A 20,180-nucleotide genomic window follows, 5' to 3' on the forward strand; every position below is an offset into this window, starting at 1 on the left:
GGGTAGTGTCACACTTCATCCTCTAGTGGTCACAATGAGTACTACAAAAATACATGTTTTCTCTCCTGCCACACATTCACAAAAAAAAAAATCACATTTTCACAGATGAAGGATGTTAGAAAGATTGACAACCTTTTTTCACCAGTTGTCAAGTCAGAAACACAGGAGAGAAAACAATTTACATCAGACTAGAAAACTGCTGCAAAACTAGATCACCAGAAGAAAAAAAATAACTCACTTGTCCCTCAGGGTTTATGTATCATTCAGATCGTAGGCTGTAGTCCAAAATCCAAAATCAATTTGATGTGGCGCATGCTAACAGTTTTAACTCGGCAGCTTCAGTGAAGATTTTGGCGGCGAAAACGGTGTAATTAACAACTTTTCAGATGAATTTGGGATCTCTCGTTTATGTTTTCCTCCTTATTGTTATTACATTTTGAAACAAGTCTCCAGCTGCTTCAGTTGTTGAAGAGAATGCTGCAGCACTGTTTTGTTGTGAAGCTCCAGAGATGTTTCTGCAAACTTCATAATTGACCGTCATCAAGGAAAGTGGCCTTTTTGCCTCTGATTCACGTATTTCGTATCACTCCGCGCTCTAAAATATTTACTCTGCAAGTAGTCCAGTCACTTATCACCGCAGCATATTCGGTCACTAAGCAACGTCAGCTGATCTGTAGTCTACTTCATATTGAAAAAATACTACTTCTACGTGACTAGTATGGATTTGGAAAATACAGTGATTTTGACTCTTGGCAAAAGGCTGAGTTGTCGTCATCGGTCAAGAAAAGAAAAAGAGGCGAAAGCAGCGAAGAGGGAGAAGAGAAACAGCATCGGTTTGGCGAACTATATTTCTCTGCTGAAAAACACTGAACGGTAACAAATAAATTATGAAAAGACACACTGTGTGAAGTTTCTTTTCGTGTTGGCAAGTAGCCGTGTCATAAGAGGGATAATGTATAGAACGGCGGTCATTATCTGGAACATAAGTCCCTTTGGGACGGATCGTCCTGTCGGGACTTATTTTTCGCTCTGCTTGGATCTCTTCTCCATTCGTCGCTCCCTAACTCTCGTTTTAATTCGTTGACTAAAATGTCAGTTATCGTCATCATATCTGACTTTTTATTTAGTTTTCGTCCGTGAAAAAGGTTTGTTGACGAATATTTTTCGTCGTAGTCTTCATCAACGAAATTAACTCTGGACTCATGACGACTCTCCTGGTTTCACTACAGTTAGTTTCATTCGAGTAAATATTCAAATGAAATGTAATAATAGTTGTTGTGAAAACAGCTCAATAAATATTCTTAATAAATGTACTGAAGCTGTTTTTCTTTTCTTTTCATCCTCAGACTGTCAACATGTCTGCTGCCAGCTGTCTGCTGACTGAAGATCAGTTTCTGTGCTCCATCTGTCTGGATGTGTTCACTGATCCGGTCGCCATACCATGTGGACACAACTTCTGTAAAACCTGCATCACTCAACACTGGGATAAAAATGTCAAGTGTCAGTGTCCCAACTGTAAAAAGACTTTCAACACCAGACCTGAGCTGCAGGTCAACACGTTCATCTCTGAGATGGCTGCTCAGTTCAGACAGTCAGCTCAACAGAAAGCCGGCAGCAGCAGCTCAGAGCAACAAGTTTCCAAACCAGGAGAAGTTCCCTGTGACGTCTGCACTGGAACCAAACTGAAGGCCCTGAAGTCCTGCCTGGTGTGTCTGGCCTCCTACTGTGAGACTCACCTGGAGCCTCATCTGACAATGTCAGGCCTGTAAAGACATCAGCTGATCGACCCTGTGGAGAACCTGGAAGACAGGATGTGTACGAAGCACGATAAACTGCTGGAGCTGTTCTGTAAGACCGACCAGATGTGTGTCTGCATGCTCTGCACCTATTCAGACCACAAGACACATGATGTTGTTCCTCTGAAAGAAGAATATGAAGGAAAGAAGGCCGAGCTGGGGAAGACAGACGCTGAAATTCAGCAGATGATCCAGAAGAGACGACTGAAGATTGAGGAGATGAAGCGCTCAGTGGAGCTCAGTAAGAAAGATGCAGACAGAGAGATAGTAGCTGGTGTTCAGGTCTTCAGCGCTCTGAAGGAGTCTGTTGAGAGAAGCCAGGCCGAGCTCATCGACACCATCAAAGAGAAGCAGAGAGAGACAGAGAAACAGGCTGAAGGCTTCATCAAAGAGCTGGAACAGGAAATCTCTGAGCTTGAGAAGAGAAGCTCTGAGGTGAAGCAGCTCTCACAGTCTGAAGACCACCTCCACCTCCTCCAAAGCTTCCCATCACTGAACGCAGCTCCACCCACCAAGGACTGGACAGGAGTCAGCGTCCGTCCACCTTCATATGAGGGGACTGTGGTGAGAGCTGTGAATCAGCTGGAGGAGACGCTCAGTAAACAGATGAAGAAGGCCGAGCTGAAGAGGGTCCAGCAGTATGCAGTGGATGTGACACTCGATCCTGATACAGCACATCCTGATCTCATCCTGTCTGATGATGGAAAACAAGTATATGATAGTGATGAAACAAAGAATCTTTCAGACAACCCAGAGAGATTTGATTATTGTGTTTATGTCTTAGCAAAGCAGAGTTTCTCTTCAGGAAGATTTTATTATGAGGTTCAAGTTAAAGAGAAGACTGACTGGGATTTAGGAGTGGCCAGAGAGTCGATCAACAGGAAGGGAAACATCACAGCATCTCCTCAGAATGGTTACTGGACGATATGTTTGTGGAATGAAAATGAGTACAAAGCTTGTGCTGACACTGAAGTCAGTCTCTCTCTGAAGTGTCGGCCTGAGAAGGTGGGGGTGTTTGTGGATTATGAGGAGGGTCTGGTCTCCTTTTATGACGTTGATGCTGCAGCTCTTATCTACTCCTTTACTGGCTGCTGCTTCACTCAGAAACTCTACCCACTCTTCAGTCCATGTAATAATGATGATGGTGAAAACTCTGCTCCTCTGATCATCTGTCCTGTCAATCACACTGAGTAGAACAAACATTTGATTTTCTGCAGAAAGATTCACATTATTTAATGTAATAAATGTACATTTATCGGTGATATGTGATGTATACGTTGTTGTTTTCAGATTCTGATCAAAGTGCTTTCATCCTTTTTACAGTTAATGTATTTCTTTGATATTTCACTTTGATTTTTTTAACACAACTCACCAGTTTTACCACATTGATTGATATTATCTAATGTAGTCTCATTTATTCTAATAACTGCATTACCTGCCTTTATGTCTTGTCAGTGCCAGCTTTCTCTCAATTGCACTTTATCTGTTATCTACTGTGTTTTTTTTCTTGTTTGTAAAGCACTTTGTAACCTTGTCAAGAAAAGTGCTATACAAATACATTTTATTACTATTATTATTATTATTATTATTATTATTATTATTATTATCATTATTTAACACTGTTAATCATATGAAAACAATGCACTTAGGAATGTGAAACATTTCTGTGTTGAGTTAAATATTATTCGAATAGTCGTAAATCATAAATAATCGATTAGTAAATCATGTCTGAAAAAAAATATTCCTTTGTTTTACTGGCGCCTTCCGCAAGGGGGCAGTATAGCATTTGATACGCTGTGTGATGGGCTTACGTTAGAAGCCATCGCAGAAGAAGAGCCATGGAGAGAGTGCTGCAGCGGTCAAAAAGTTCCGTGTGGAAGTATTTAAACAAAAACAAATGAAACAGAGGTGCAGTGTAATCTCTGCGAGGCAAAGCTTGCACATCACAAGTCTACGTCAACCATGCACAGTCAGATGGGAGCGAAGCACCCGATAGAAAGTGGAGGCCCGTCGTCGTCACAGCAACAGTCAATGGCCAGCTATCTCACTACTAGACGAAGAACATGTGATGCCAGACGCGCGGAGCAAACAGCGTCCCTCATTTCAAAGATGACTGCAAAAAACATGCTCCCCATCCGTTTCGTTGAAGGTGAGGGTTTTCAGAGATTGATTAATTGAAAAATAATCGATTAGTTCCCTGTGATTACCGAATAGTAGTTCTGCTTGAAATGCCCATCCCTTGGAAAAACGGCGTTAGAATAAACGGCGTGACTAACAGCGTCATTTTTTTCAGTAACGGGTCATCTAACTAATTACTTTTTCCATCGTTACAACGCCGTTACCGACTATTAAATGTGGCGCGTTACAATCTGAAGCTGACCATTGAAGCTGTTGTCATCCGACTCGGCTCTCAGCCACCGGAGCTGCAGAGCTGTTTTTTTTCCTCCGGTGAGGGAGGAGGGAGGGGCGAGACAACCGCATAAGTGATGAGTTCTTAAGCCAATCAGTGGCAATGTTCAGTTTACACACAAGCCACACACGCACACAGCAGTGGGATGGGATGGGAATGGGATACTCGACTCCTTTTACTGACTCGAGTTTGTATGAGTCACTCACTAAAGTGAATCGGGTTTTCGAGTCACTTGAGTCACTTGAGTCAGTCACCAGAGTGTGCAGCACACTCTATGATTTTCTAAATGTCACTTAGTAACTTGATGGGGCAGAACTGCAGGAGAGGGACAGCAACACGGTTGTAGTTTATTTTCAGTTTTTCTGAGACTTCCCGTGAATGGAGCGTAGCAGTACATTGCTCAGGCGAGGTAGCGGCTCTCTGACAGCAGGGGAGCAGGGAGGGAGGGAGAGCGAGTGAGCTGAGCTGCCTGTGACCTGCGAGTCTGGGGTGCTAAGTCCTGAATGGCGCGGAGCAGCAAGTTGGCGAGTTTCTCAGGTAAGGGAGGGACTCTGCGAGCTGGGAGGGAGAGCGAGTGAGCTGTGAGCTGGAGCTACTGGCTCAGTCAATCGTTCTTTTTCTGGATCAGCCTGTGATACAGCTCAGCTAGGGGAGTTGAGCTGAAATAATGACCAGAGCTGTTGCTTCAGCCACGGAGCTAATAGAGCAATTAGCTTGATACACTTACGCAAGTGCAGTTAGAATAACAGTTGTGTGGCATGTCTCCTCTTTGCTGTTAGCTGGTGGTAGCAGCGGTGAGTCAGTGAACAAGTTAATGGAGACAATGACTTGTAACTCCCGAGTCAGTAAAACGAATCCCGAGTTTTGAACGATTCATTCATGACTCGCACATCACTACACAGCAGCCTCGCACACACAAACTAGCAGAGGTGAACTGCAGCAATGACGAGTCCGGTATAAAACTTTTATACTGGAGTAATTCAGTTACTAACTCAGTTACTTTTTGGAAGAAGTAACTAGCAACTACAACTAATTACTTTTTAAAAGAAACGTGCCCAACACTGCACAGTAACTGATCTCTCCTGTTAATCACACTGAGGAGAACAAACATTTGATTTTCTACAGAAAGATTCACATCATTTAATGTAATAAATGTACATTTATTGGTGATGTTTGATGTATATACTGTTGTTTCTACAGATTCTGATCAATGTGTTTTCAGCCTCTTTTTAGTAAATGTTTTTCTTGATGTGTCACTCAGATATTTAACACAACAACACACCAGTTTACAAAACTGATTGATATCACGTAATGAAGTCTCATTAATTCTAATAAGTGCATTACCCCTCCAAGACTGTTGAATCATCAGAAAACAATGAGCACAAAAGTCCTTTGATTTTGTTTTTCTTTATGAATAAAATAGAAAAAGCAAAAAAACATTTTATTGTGTCTGATACATGATTAAGTTTGTTATTCATAAAAGCTGTCAGCTGTTCTCAGACTGATTTTACTTCCATACAAATATCCGATTACTATGATTTTCTTGAGAATTTCTGTTTTTGGGGGCTTTTTATTTTCCCACCATGACTGGGAATCTGATGAGGAAATACTGGACAACAGGAAATAAACTCATGTCTCTGTTGTTTTGTAATCTTGTAATTAAAAATAACTTTGTTTCAGGTAACTGTAGCTGCATTTTGGCATTCTGAACCCGCAGAGGGACTTCATGTAATCCATTATCTTATTTGATGAAGTGACCTCCAGACATCTACAGAAGTTTACTGACTGACTGCCACAATATGATGCATTTCACTTTCTCAAATTTATTTTATAAAAGCGTTCAGATCTAAAGCCTCCTGAAACAGCTGTGACATTAGTGTCATGACTGTAGATTCTTGGTTGTTGTGTTGTGTCTGGTTTTGTCTTGTAGTTTCTTGTATTTGATTTCTGTCTATGTATCTTGTCTTGTGTCTTGTTTTTCCCATGCCCTCATGTGTCCTTTAAGTTCTCCTGTGTTTTTTCCTATGTTCCCTCTGCCTCCCTCTGTCCATTGCCCTGGTCCCTTCATGTTCTCATGTGCTCCTCCCCTTCGTTATCTTACCTGTTGGTCCACCTCACCTGTTCCTCGTCTTGTCATCAGTGTTTGTGTATTTAGTCTCTGTGTTCCCTTCACTCCTTGTCTGGTCATTGTTCTTGTCAGCGTCCGTCTTTGTCCATGCTCCAGTCTGTTCCTTGTTCCCCCACGGTATGTGTTTTTGGATTTGAGTTTTGTATTGTTCCATGTTTGATTGAACTTTGCCTTTTTCTTTGTACTTTGTCTTGCCTTTTAGTTGCTACTTTGCCTTACAGTTTTTGTTGCTACTTTGCCTCTTGCCCCTGTTTTGTCTGCGGCTATTTTTGTGTTCAGCTTTGAAATAAAGCTCGCCTTTCGTTCCCTCATATCCCTGCCTCTTGTGTAACTGCATTTGGGTCCACCTTCCCCCTTCCAAAGTCTTCCCTTTAAAACCCCGACCTGACAGAATGACCAGACCTGAAATGGACCCAGCAGTTGATGGCTTTGCAGTAATTCGCTGGTACCAGGACTTTATGACCAACCCCGCTAGCAGGGCTCGTCAAATCGCTGCTAGCAACCTTTTTTTTCAAGCCACAGCCAAGCTACCAGCCCAAACCCACGCCACAGCCACAGCCAAGCTACCAGCTCATGCCTCAGCTCCAGCCTCAGCTGAAATGTCCCCTTTTTGTGGAACCCGCCTGGCCTACAAAAGGCCTCCACCAAGAAAGCGACATTCTCGGCAGCGTCCTGGCTCCTTGAAGTCTGGCAATGGAGCCCCAACTCCATTGTCAACTGCACAGCCAGCGCTTGCCGGGTTTGCACCGCTAAAGGTGTGGCTGACACCCACACCTGCCAGTGGCCCTCAGTCGGCGGCCCGGTCAACACCTGCCAGTGGCCTTCAGTCGGCGGCCCGGTCGACACCTGCCAGTGGCCTTCAGTCGGCGGCCCGGTCGACACCTGCCAGTGGCCTTCAGTCGGCGGCCCGGTCGACGCCTGCCAGTGGCCTTCAGTCGGCGGACCTGATTGCACCTGTTCCTGCCAGTGGCCTTCAGTCGGCGGACCTGATGGCGCCTGTTCCTGCCTGTGGCCTTCAGTCGGCGGACCTGATGGCGCCTGTCCCGGCTCCTCGGTCGGAGGCCCGGGCGAGGCCCGTCCCTGCTCCTCGGTCGGAGGACCGGCCGAGGCCCATGCCAAGTCCCGTCCCAGCGCCTCGGTCGGAGGACCGGCCAAGGCCTGTCCCAGCACCTCGGTCGGAGGACCGGCCGAGGCCTGCTCCTGCTCCGAGTCCAGTGCCAAGTCCTCGGTCGGAGGACCGGCCGAGGCCTGTCCCTGCTCCTCGGTCAGAGGCCCGGCCGAGTCCCATGCCAAGTTCAGACCCTGCACCTCGGTCGGAGGCCCGGCCGAGGCCTGTTCCTGCACCTCGGTCGGAGGCCCGACCGAGGTGCGAGGACCGGCCGAGGCCTGTCCCTGCTCCTCGGTCGGAGGCCCGGCCGAGTCCCACGCCAAGTCCAGTGCCAGCTCCTTGGTCGGAGGCCAGGCCGAGGTCATCTGCCGCCAGCGACCCTTTATTGGCTCACAGGCCACCAGCTCCCTGCGAACCTCTGTTGGTGGTCCGGCCAAGGCCCAGGAGGGTTTCCCAGTCAGCGATCCGGCCTCAAGAGGGCTTCAGCCTTCGCCTCCGCCGCCGGCCTCCAGTGGGTCCCAGCCCACGTCTTCGCCGCCGGCCTCCAGTGGGTCCCAGCCCACGTCTTCGCCGCCGGCCTCCAGAGCGCCTACACCTTCGCCTTCGTCGCCGGCTTCCAGTGGGTGCCAGCCCACGCCTTCGCCTTCATCGCCGGCCTCCAGTGGGTGCCAGCCCACGCCTTCACCTTCGTCGCCGGCCTCCAGTGGGTGCCAGCCCACGCCTTCACCTTCGTCACCGGCCTCCAGTGGGTGCCAGCCCACGCCTTCGCCTTCGTCGCCGGCCTCCAGTGGGTGCCAGCCCACACCTTCGCCTTCGTCGCCGGCCTCCAGTGGGTCCCAGCCTACGCCTTCGTCTTCGTCGCCGGCCTCCAGAGCGCCTTCGTCTTCGTCGCCGGCCTCCAGAGCGACTACGCCTTTGTCTTCGCACCCGGCCTCTGGGGGGCCCACGCCCCCGCCCTCCAGTGGGTTCCAGTCCTTGCCTCCACTCTCCTGTTTTGGACCTTGGCCCTCCTCCTGACCCCCCTCCACCCTCCCAGCTTCACTTGGACTTAAGTTTTGAGGGACATCTGGGAGCTGTCCCTTGAGGGGGGGGGTACTGTCATGACTGTAGATTCTTGGTTGTTGTGTTGTGTCTGGTTTTGTCTTGTAGTTTCTTGTATTTGATTTCTGTCTATGTATTGTGTCTTGTGTCTTGTTTTTCCCATGCCCTCATGTGTCCTTTAAGTTCTCCTGTGTTTTTTCCTATGTTCCCTCTGCCTCCCTCTGTCCATTGCCCTGGTCCCTTCATGTTCTCATGTGCTCCTCCCCTTCGTTATCTCACCTGTTGGTCCACCTCACCTGTTCCTCGTCTTGTCATCAGTGTTTGTGTATTTAGTCTCTGTGTTCCCTTCACTCCTTGTCTGGTCATTGTTCTTGTCAGCGTCCGTCTTTGTCCATGCTCCAGTCTGTTCCTTGTTCCCCCACGGTATGTGTTTTTGGATTTGAGTTTTGTATTGTTCCATGTTTGATTTGAACTTTGCCTTTTTCTTTGTACTTTGTCTTGCCTTTTAATTGCTACTTTGCCTTACAGTTTTTGTTGCTACTTTGCCTCTTGCCCCTGTTTTGTCTGCGGCTATTTGTGTTCAGCTTTGAAATAAAGCTCGCCTTTCGTTCCCTCATATCCCTGCCTCTTGTGTAACTGCATTTGGGTCCACCTTCCCCCTTCCAAAGTCTTCCCTTTAAAACCCCGACCTGACAATTAGCATCAGTACTTTTACTTTAAACCAGATTATTTTTGTTGCACTCATCTTGACCTGAAGGACAGAAAACTAATACAGTTGGCTGATTGAAAATATTATGATTGAATTGCTGTCAGACTTTAGTTTTTTAATATCTCATATTTATCAGTGGTAGTTGTGTCAGTGTTTTTACACTTATTAACCGACACAAGTTCAACTATAAGAGCAACATGTGACTTTGAGTCATTTGGACACTTTTAATGCTTGTAGTTGTCAGTTTTGTCACATAATATTAAACCATATTGACTTCATTCATGTCAAATAACTTCCTTATTTACTATCAATAAGCAGAATTTAGTGTAATAAGTGCTTCATAATGACTAATAAAGAGCCAATATGCAGCTTAAAAGCAACTAGTTGATACCAAGAATAAGAAAAAGCAAACACTCATATTGTTACAAAGCTCTTTCAAGGTGTTTCCCAACAAGGCAATAAAAGCTCACTTACACAGCTGCACTGAGAGGAGGAGCAACTCTGAGAGAAGAAAAGCTTCAATGTCACATTTCCAGCAGTAAGAGAGAAAGTTTGTCTGAGTGACAGCAGAGCTGCAATCCAGACAAGTCTCTCTGTTTCTCTCTGAAGGAAAATTCAACTGAATCCATCAGGATTTTCTCAACGGAACAGCAGAATCTCTGCAAACACTGGTGAGTAAACTGACCTACAGACAAAATGACCCGACTGATAATCAGGTCGACAATGAGTTCAAACCAGAATATGACTTTTTTATATTTGTGTCTCCTTATAAAGAATATTATCAGATGAAAATGTGTCATTGTTGATAAAAACATGTAGCCTAAATGTGTCCAGAAGTACAAAAAGGTTAAAACAAACCACAGTGACTGAACTCCGGCTGGTTAAACTTGTGTTTCTGACTTGTTATTGAAACATTAATGTTGATATTGGGTTTGTGACAACACATGCTGCACACATAGAAGACAGTAACTAAATCCAACAGTAGCAGAGAGAAAAGTATCACCACTCGTCGTTTTAGAAGCTAACTAGCCTAGCCTAGCTTAGACTTTGGAGTGTCCAAATTACAGACGACAGTATCTGCCATCAGGTGACTGTGATGTGTAAAAACGTATTAAAACTTTGATGAGTACCTTGAACTTTAGACACTTTATCTCACTGTTTATACTGTTGTCTGCCTTTGTAAAGCAGAACAGCTGATAATATTTACCCTGATATTAACACAAACCTGAGCTCTACTCAGACAGTGTTTCACTCAGGGCATATTGTCACCTGAGGTCCGTCAGTGGTCGTGGGAGTTTTGGAGATAAATAGTTTGATTGTCCTGCAGTCCAGAGCAGCTTCCATCTCTTCTTCTGCACATTTAATGTGTCTGATTCTCTGAACTCTGTATCTTCATCCTCTCTCTGGACCTCCTCTTCCTCTTCCTCCTCCTCCTCCAAGCTGACACTCTGACACTAAAGCTCTTTGGACACAGATGGTGATTTTTCTTCTGATGCCTCAAACTCTTCAATAAAACAAACAATAGATACAAATACTGGATAAATATATCATTTGCTTAAAACAGTGACTTTCATCAAATTAGTTTCATGTAAATTTCCATCTAATTCTACATACGTTCAATGTAAATGTCACATTAAATGTAAAAGTTTTTCTGAAACATGAGTCATTGTGGAAAATAGGTGTGCACTTTATTAAAGGAGACAGAACAACAAATAATAAACACTTGAGACATTTGAAACACACATAACATATATGTAGAAGGTCCCCATAACTTTACATTAATAATCAAAGAAAGACATAAAGTTTATTCAACTCTGCATTCATTTAATTTAATCAGACCAAATAGTTTACTCACCTCAATGCAACATGAAAGAAAAACATTGCATTAAATGTGACGTGTAAACAAAACACTTAAATTCACATTATTAGGCAAACTGTGTTTTACATTCACAGGAAATCATAATACACGTGTTAAGTTAAACATCTGTATTTTGAATAGTACTGATACTGTTGATGTTTGAATTAGGTAACTTGGTAAAACAGTGAGGTCAGTCGCCAAAGTATACTCAATCTGCCATGTGACACTGAGCAGGTACTGCAAGAAATCAAAACCTCTGAGAATAAGGTCCAAGAAAGCTGCCCAGTGTGGTTTATCACAGCAATCAAAAAGTCTTTGATGGACAGCAAATTCCAAACCCAAAGGTTGGCAAACTGCGAAAACCTACATACATGTCACCACTGTGACTCTGATCACTCTGGTTAGATAGAAAAAACACACACAAAGATACACACACTCCAGTTCATGTTTTACCATTTAACAAAGACACAATGTGCATGATTGTTGCTTTACTAATTGTCAAACATCTTCCTGTGATTTTATGTAGATTATTAGCTACATCTGACCTCCTGTCTCCATATAAAGAATATTATGAAGTAAAAATGTGTCAGTGTTGATAAAAACATGTAAGTGTATCCAGAGGTACAAAACAGGTTAAAACAAACCACAGTGACTGAACTCCGACTGGTTAAACTTGTGTTTCTGACTTGGTATTAAAAAATCAATTTTGATGCTTCAACATTTTGGTCATGAAGTTTGTTACACCACATACTGCACACATAGAAGACAGTAACTAAATCCAACACTAGCAGAGAAAAAAGTATTACCAATTGTCATGCTAAAAGCTAACTAGCGTAAGATGCCCTTTGGAGTGTCCAAAGTACAGACGACAGCATCTGACTTCAGCTGACTTTAAAGGTATAAAACTGATGCTTAAAAACGTGTTTAATAACTTCCTGTAATTTTACATAGATTATGAGCTACATCTGACCTCCTTCTGAAGACTTCCATTTTATGTATATGAGATAGGTATTATCGCAACATTTTCTTGAAGAAAGCTCTTCGAATGTTATGGTCCACACCACTGACACTGTTCTTCAGTTAGCCATCAGTGATAAGTTATTTTTTTTCTTAGTAAAGCACAGGAAGATGCTTGAATGTTGACACATGCACAATAAACATATATAGACCTATAATCAAATGTTACAAATGAAACAAGGTTGTGTTACAACATACTCTGGTATTGGGGTAAGTTGTAACAATGGCACTCCTTGCATTTGACATCCAATTATGAATTCTGTGATCTAGTTTGAGAAGTTAATAACGTTGCTATTTGTAGTAGACAGATGAGGGTACTTTGTGTCAAAATTTGAGTCCTCTACCACAAACATTCTGCAAGTTACAGGAGCTAAGACAAAAAGTGCTAAAACCATCCCTGGTCTCCCCTACATCGACTCTGATAAAGAACACTTTCTTTAACATATTAAACTAAATCAACAAATTACACTTAAGAAATATAAAACATGAGGCCAATTAAGTCAAATTCTTTAATTTAATCTAATTATCTCTTATACGTCCACATGAAGGTATTGGAAAAGACGTCAGCATTGTCTCATTTCAACAATAATTAATTGATGTCATCTTGGAGTGGTGGCAGCATAACAACAACATTAATGATGATTATTACCAATCACTGCTCTATTTCCTCCAATTAGATTCTCTGAATAAATGTTATTATACTTTTGTTTTTTCTTGTCTTTTCATCCTCAGACTGTAAACATGACTGCTGCCAGCTGTCTGCTGACTGAAGATCAGTTTCTGTGCTCCATCTGTCTGGATGTGTTCACTGATCCAGTCGCCATACCATGTGGACACAACTTCTGTAAAACCTGCATCACTAAACACTGGGATAAAAATGTTAAGTGTCAGTGTCCCAACTGTAAAAAGACTTTCAACACCAGACCTGAGCTGCAGGTCAACACGTTCATCTCTGAGATGGCTGCTCAGTTCAGACAGTCAGCTCAACAGAAAGCCAGCAGCAGCAGCTCAGAGCAACAAGTTTCCAAACCAGGAGAAGTTCCCTGTGACGTCTGCACTGGAACCAAACTGAAGGCCCTGAAGTCCTGCCTGGTGTGTCTGGCCTCCTACTGTGAGACTCACCTGGAGCCTCATCTGACAGCTAAACAGCTGAAAAGACATCAGCTGATCGACCCTGTGGAGAACCTGGAAGACAGGATGTGTACGAAGCACGATAAACTGCTGGAGCTGTTCTGTAAGACCGACCAGATGTGTGTCTGCATGCTCTGCACTGTTTCAGACCACAAGACACATGATGTTGTTCCTCTGAAAGAAAGATATGAAGGAAAGAAGGCCAAGCTGGGGAAGAGAGACACTGAAATTCAGCAGATGATCCAGAAGAGACGACTGAAGATTGAGGAGATGAAGCGCTCAGTGGAGCTCAGTAAGAAAGATGCAGACAGAGAGATAGCAGCTGGTGTTCAGGTCTTCAGCGCTCTGAAGGAGTCTGTTGAGAGAAGCCAGGCCGAGCTCATCGACACCATCAAAGAGAAGCAGAGAGAGACAGAGAAACAGGCTGAAGGCTTCATCAAAGAGCTGGAACAGGAAATCTCTGAGCTGGAGGAGAGAAGCTCTGAGGTGAAGAAGATCTCAAGTTCTAAACAGAAACTGTTTAAACTCTTCCAAAGATTCCCATCACTGAACACTGCTCCACCCACCAAGGACTGGACAGGAGTCAGCGTCCGTCCACCTTCATATGAGGGGACTGTTAGGAGAGCTGTGAATCAGCTGGAGGAGACGCTCAGTAAACAGATGAAGAAGCTGCTTGAGGTCGAGCTGAAGAGGGTCCAGCAGTATGCAGTGGATGTGACACTCGATCCTGATGTAGTGCATCCTAGATCAAGTGGGTCTCATCAGACAGATTACTGTAGATGTGTCATTTCGAAGAAGTGTTTTACGTCGGGAAAATTTTACTTTGCGTTTCCAGTTAATACGAGCTCTACATGGACTTTAGGAGTGACCATACGGTCTTTGGTGGTTAAGAAAACCTCTCTGAGCCCCAGAAATGGTTACTGGACTGTATGTCGTCAACGTCATGGTGAGCACTTCGCTCTTCCTAACATCCAGTCAGTCTCTCTCTGAAGTGTCAGCCTGAGAAGGTGGGGGTGTTTGTGGATTATGAGGAGGGTCTGGTCTCCTTTTATGACGTTGATGCTGCAGCTCTTATCTACTCCTTTACTGGCTGCTACTTCACTCAGAAACTCTACCCATTCTTCAGTCCATGTGTTAATGATGGTTTTGAAACCGACAATTTTGAAGCATGTGTAATACTCTAAATAGAACACTTGATATTTCCTTCATGTTGTTTGCAAATAATCTACCACAGTTGATCCTATCTGATGTAGTGATGTTGACAAAGTCAGTCAAGGTGTTTTTTATGCATGATAAGAGTTCTGGCACATAACTGGAGATCATTCTATGAAACATTATTCATCTGAATGGAAGATATTTGATGGTCAGACCACAGCAGAGTATACACTCTAGTACTCTATCACAGTATACAGAATGAGCCATAAGCTAACCTCAGATGAGTTTCCTGTCCTCATTTATCCTATGTTGCGAGTGGTGAACTCTGCTTCATCCACCAAGGACTGGACAGGAGTCAGCGTCCGTCCACCTTCATATGAGGGGACTGTGGTGAGAGCTGTGAATCAGCTGGAGGAGACGCTCAGTAAACAGATGAAGAAGCTGTTTGAGGTCCAGCTGAAGAGGGTCCAGCAGTATGCAGTGGATGTGACACTTGATCCTGATACAGCACATCCCAACCTCATCCTGTCTGATGATGGAAAACAAATTAAACATGGTGATGTAAAGAAGAAACCCAAAGACAACCCAGAGAGATTTGATACGTGTCCCTGTGTGTTAGCAAAGCAGAGTTTCTCTTCAGGAAGATTTTATTATGAGGTTCAAGTTAAAGAGAAGACTGACTGGGATTTAGGAGTGGCCAGAGAGTCGATCAACAGGAAGGGAAAGATCACAGAATCTCCTCAGAATGGTAACTGGACGATATGGTTGAGGAATAAAAATGATTACAAATCTCTCGCTGGCCCTACAGTCCGTCTCTCTCTGAAGAGTCGGCCTGAGAAGGTGGGGGTGTTTGTGGATTATGAGGAGGGTCTGGTCTCCTTTTATGACGTTGATACTGCAGCTCTTATCTACTCCTTCACTGGCTGCTGCTTCACTCAGAAACTCTACCCATACTTCGGTCCATGTGTTAATGATGGTGGTAAAAACTCTGCTCCTCTGATCATCTCTCCTGTCAATCACACTGAGTAGAACAAACATTTGATTTTCTACAGAAAGATTCACATCATTTAATGTAATAAATGTATATTCAGTGTTGATGTTTGATGTAAATATTGTTGTTTCCACAGATTGTGATCAATGTGTTTTTATTGTTTATACTATAATGTTTTTCTTTATATCACATTGATATTTACTACAACAACACACTAGTTTTACCACATTGATTGATATTATTTAATGTAGTCTCATTTATTCCAACAACTGCATGACTATTATAGTATCATAAAACAATGTACTCAGAATAATGAAGCAATTGCGTTTTAAATTTTAACCATTTTATTGTCTGATCAGTGTGAACATAAGACGAGCTGTATCCTGACAAAACATCTATAAATGAGCAAAAGTTATTAGATTTTTTTCTTAATAAATGAAACAGAAAACGCAAAAAATAACATTTTCTTGTGTCTGATTGATTATTTAGTTTGTTATTGATATTAACAGCTGATGTTTCTAATGGCGACCAAATCATGTGATTAAAAACACCATCAGCTGTTCTCAGACTGACTTGAGCTGACGAGCTCCAATCCTCCATCACACCTGAGACAGCTGGTAGTGTGAGATGATGTCATGTTATTGAAGGTTTGAACAGCTGATACGAACTAAACCAGAGATCTGAGGACGCCCTCTAGTGGAGACACCACCACTACAAAGACACCTCAGTCTCTTGTTATGAGGAGAAAAGTTATAAAATATTCTTCATGTTACTTTAATTATTTGCTTGTTATTGCTGGATAAAAATGATTCTGATTATTACAAAGATTTCACTTGATATCACAGAAATCATGAGTTTTATAAAACAACATAATTCTCTTCTTCAATCAATCTTTTCTGGTTATCACGTGATAAAGTGGCAGGTTGTTATAATACAAAACTTCTCCATCACCTCCAGCAAACGTAAACCCCTTTCACATACTCACAAGGTCTGATAATAATTAGTTATCATAAAATATTGATGAAGGTTTGTGAACACAGAGCGCTGCAGCTGTCCAGATGTTGTCTAAGGTGAGAGTTCAAGTCCAGTTCAGGATTTTGAGGACGTTCCTCTCCCTCTGTTAAATATCTCAGTGGAACTAAATCTTTCTGTGTTTGGATCCTATATAATGTAACACGACGTCTCAGAGGAAACCAGGAGACAAATGTTCTGGATATTTCAAAAGAAGAAGGATCCAATAAAAAAAAGTGGACATCACAGACGAGACATCCACTCGTCTCCTGCTGCATACCATCCTGTCTGATGACATCAACCTCAACCAGTCAGAGACTCAAACACATAACAGCTTCTTATAAGAAGAACAAAACCTGCAGCAGGTGGTCGACTCTTCTCTAATTCATCTGTTTTAGAAAACCAAACACCTGCATGATGTGTGAGTCAGGGAGAGACAATGAGCCTGAACAGAAGATGTACTGAGTGTTATGTCAAGTCATCTAATGTCAGATAATGCAAAGTGTATGAGGTCATTTAATGTAAAGTAAAGCTGTTGTTATGTTGGAGAAGGTGAACTGAACACAACACAACTGTTAGTAGAGATTCAATGACAGCTGACGTCGCCCTCTGGTGGAGATTTTAACAAACTGCAGCCTGACGCTCTTCTGCTCCGTCTACACTTCAGGATTTTCAAAATAATATCAGGAAATAAAAGTGATAATTAAAAATACATCTGTGTTTTATCAGACAGACTGCTGATGTTTGAGTGCTGTCTCCTTCTCTCTCTAACTGAGGGGATTCTTCTAAAAAACACAATTTCAATTTGACTTAAAAAAAAGTCCAGCTTTGAGGATTTAGTAGCATGTAGCAGTGAGGCTGCAACCAACGACACCCTCCTCGCCTCACCCTCTCTTACTGCAGTTGCTAAAGTGTTTGGTTTGTCCGTTCTGGGCTGCCGTAGAAACCTGACAGACTGTGTAGAAGAGGAGCTGCTCCCTCTGTGGATATAAAAGTCTCTTTCTAAAGTAACAAAAACACAACAATTCTTAGTTTCAGGTGATTTTACACTAATAAAAACATAATTATTAATATTATATTTCATTCCTGCTGATAGATCCTTCTAAATCCTACACACTGGACCTTTAAGACGGCTTTGCAAGTATTTTAAAATCACAGTGAAGCCCACTTTCTGTATTTCCTCTGTGTAATGTGACAGGTTAGAAATCACATAACAAAAGTCTCACAGAGAAAAGATGCTAAACAGTTTGGAAAGCAGCAGAAAAGTGAAATGACAGACTGAACAGTGAGCTGAACACTGGAGTGTTGGTGGGATTGTAGAGGGAGCGTTGTGGCCTGTTGATCTAAAGACACAGTTTGTTCTTGAAGATCTTCCACTGACCTCTTTTCTTATCTGCTTTATTTGTATCTGGATCTTCTTTTGGCTGCTGTAAACTTCCACTGCTGAGAAAAGACCAAGAAACAAAAACGTAAATCCTTGTTCCAGCAAGTTTCACAATGAGTCACTAAAACTGACTTCACTTCACTGAGAGGAGGAGCAACAGGGAGAAAAAATTGGAATGTGACATTTCCTCAATAATGAAACTTAAAGTTTGTGTGCTTACAGCAGAGCTGCAGTCCAGACGACTCTCTGTGTTTCTCTCTGAAGAAAACTTTCTCAACACAACAGCAGAATCTCTGACAAACACTGGTGAGTACACGGCCAATTTCAACATGTACATTTAGTCAGAACTACAAAACAGGTCGAAATCAAACCACAGTGACTGAACTCTGGATAAAGTTAGATAGGACACAGTCACAGCTAGCTTTAGCTTCAGCTAATTTACCCACTTTGACTGATCTGTCTCCTGATATTAAAACATCATGCTTGATACCTGATATTGAGTTTGTTAAACCACATACCTTTACTGTAAAGCACAGCAGCTCAATCAAACCATAACAAAGACAAACACAGATTAACTATTCTGCTAAAGGCTAACTAACCCCCATGCTGGAAAAACCAGCATAGACCAGGATATGTTGTGTTTTGGTGCTGGGTTGTGTCAACAACTTATTTCGTATTGCAGAGTATGAGGAGGAGTGAATTTGGCTGTGAAAATCCAATACAGGGCACTAGTGTTGTCACGATACCAAAATTTTGACTTCGGTATGATACCTGCCTAAAATATCTCGATACCGATACTGAAACGATACCACGATGGAAAACTAAGACATCATCAAAAGTAATGTCATAAATTTAAGATGACAGAATGTGAAACTTAAAATTATCTGTATCTGTATTCAAGAAGACAAGTGTCTTCTTGTTTTGTTTGTTTGTCTTGTTTGCTCTCAGAGATTATTAAATAACCTGATCAGTAAAAGCTCAGTGCTTGTAGTAGAAAAAAATTAACCGTGCATTATCTACAATTTTATTCAGCATAAAAATAATGAACATAAATGACATTAACTGTGAGTCTGGCAATTCATAAAATAAGATAATACTTTATTCATCCCACAAAGGGAAAATTTGCAGTTTGCATTTCATGTTGATAAATTCAAACCCTGGATTATTAGCCTGCAAACTACATTAGTGCACTAAAGTACAACACAAATGACTCAGACCTGGTGGAGGTCTGTGCTCTAATCACACCATTTACTAATGATATAAATTACAATATTTATCATAAATTATTGACAAAAATCTACATGCTATGATTACATTACTGGTACTGATTGACTTAAAATAGATAATTAAGTGGTGTTGTTGATCAGCATACTTGTGAACTCCAGCGCATGTTATGGTAAAGTTCATGTTACCAGTGTGAACGTTGTGTTTGCATACAGAGATGTGAGGAACCACATCGGACTGTTAAACAGTTAGCTTTACCCCTGACTGCCTCCTGCAACTCTGATGGTGAAAACAGTTTGCTTGTCAGAACAAAAACCTTGCTTGACTTCCATCCGGGGGATGTTTATGTTATCTATCGCTAACCTGCAGCTCTTTGAACTCTTTGAACAAGTCCGCATGTCTGTCAGCTGAGAGCGGCATGAGTGCTCCTGCTGACTGTCCTAGGCTTGTTGAAGAAGCAGAGGCACGGAGCGAAATATGGAAATATTTCGCTTACGTTTCCAACAGTAAGAGCAAGCCCATGGACACCACAAAGCCCGTCGGTAAACGATGCTTTTAATCTGTAATGACCAAGGGAGCCAACACGTCTGTCTCGCTCTGCTCTGTGACTGTCTGTCACTGTGAAACCACGCCCACTCTGGCTGCTGGCAGTGAGGAAGCAGAGAGAAGCTGCACACAGACACGCTGCCCCGCTGTCGCACTAAGTTCATAAAGTACCGATACTAATAAAACGTGAGAAAGTATTGTTCTTAGCGGCCGGGTACCGTGGTACCTTTCTAGTATCGGTTTACCGTGCAACACTACAGGGCACAGAGTCAGTGACAGAACACCAAGTTTATTGAATACAAGCCTCAAACCTGCAAGATTTTGGGCTCATTTGAGGACACCCGAAACAAACTGCACTATAAATGCAACACTTTGTTTGTTGCTTCCATGCAACCCTCTCGCAAGTTTTTCTTTTGTATGTACACAAAATAATTTCTTCTTACAGATGTTGAGCACACATTTGTTAAAATCCAATAGAATAAGCCATCCAGCTGACAGGTGTGGCCAATCAAGATGCTGATTGAATAGGATTCAGGTACAGGTGTTCCCTGCCAGCATGCTGGTGCATGGGATGCTGGTGACCAACATACCAGCACCAGCATGGGATGCTGGTAATTGGATGCTGGTGACCAGCACGGGATGCTGGTAGCCATCATAATTAATGGGACCTT

General features: G+C 42.8%; 2 protein-coding genes and 1 pseudogene across 2 annotated transcripts; all 3 read left to right on the top strand.

Annotated features, from left to right (window-relative positions):
• The first annotated feature begins 1,355 nt into the window (after nt 1-1,355).
• On the top strand, nt 1,356-3,284 carry LOC115577850 (E3 ubiquitin-protein ligase TRIM39-like; annotated as a pseudogene).
• Nucleotides 3,285-13,375: 10,091 nt separating this feature from the next.
• LOC115577855 (misshapen-like kinase 1) lies at nt 13,376-13,801 on the top strand (the record flags this gene model as incomplete). Its single annotated transcript, XM_030410739.1, has 1 exon — nt 13,376-13,801. A coding segment is annotated over exon 1 (366 nt), but the record flags the coding sequence as incomplete, so codon positions are not given.
• Nucleotides 13,802-14,410: 609 nt separating this feature from the next.
• LOC115577844 (zinc-binding protein A33-like) lies at nt 14,411-15,409 on the top strand. The gene has a single exon (XM_030410730.1). The coding sequence runs from the start codon at nt 14,612-14,614 to the stop codon at nt 15,380-15,382; it is 771 nt and encodes a 256-aa protein (XP_030266590.1). The 5' UTR covers nt 14,411-14,611; the 3' UTR covers nt 15,383-15,409.
• The last annotated feature ends 4,771 nt before the right edge of the window (nt 15,410-20,180 follow it).

This window comes from Sparus aurata, unplaced genomic scaffold (assembly GCF_900880675.1).
Source record: "Sparus aurata unplaced genomic scaffold, fSpaAur1.1, whole genome shotgun sequence".
In the NCBI taxonomy this organism is placed as follows: Eukaryota; Metazoa; Chordata; class Actinopteri; order Spariformes; family Sparidae; genus Sparus; species Sparus aurata.

Excerpts from the sequence above, each read along its gene's own strand:
- LOC115577844 (XM_030410730.1), top strand. The coding sequence starts at position 14,612 with ATGAGCCATAAGCTAACCTCAGATGAGTTTCCTGTCCTCATTTATCCT.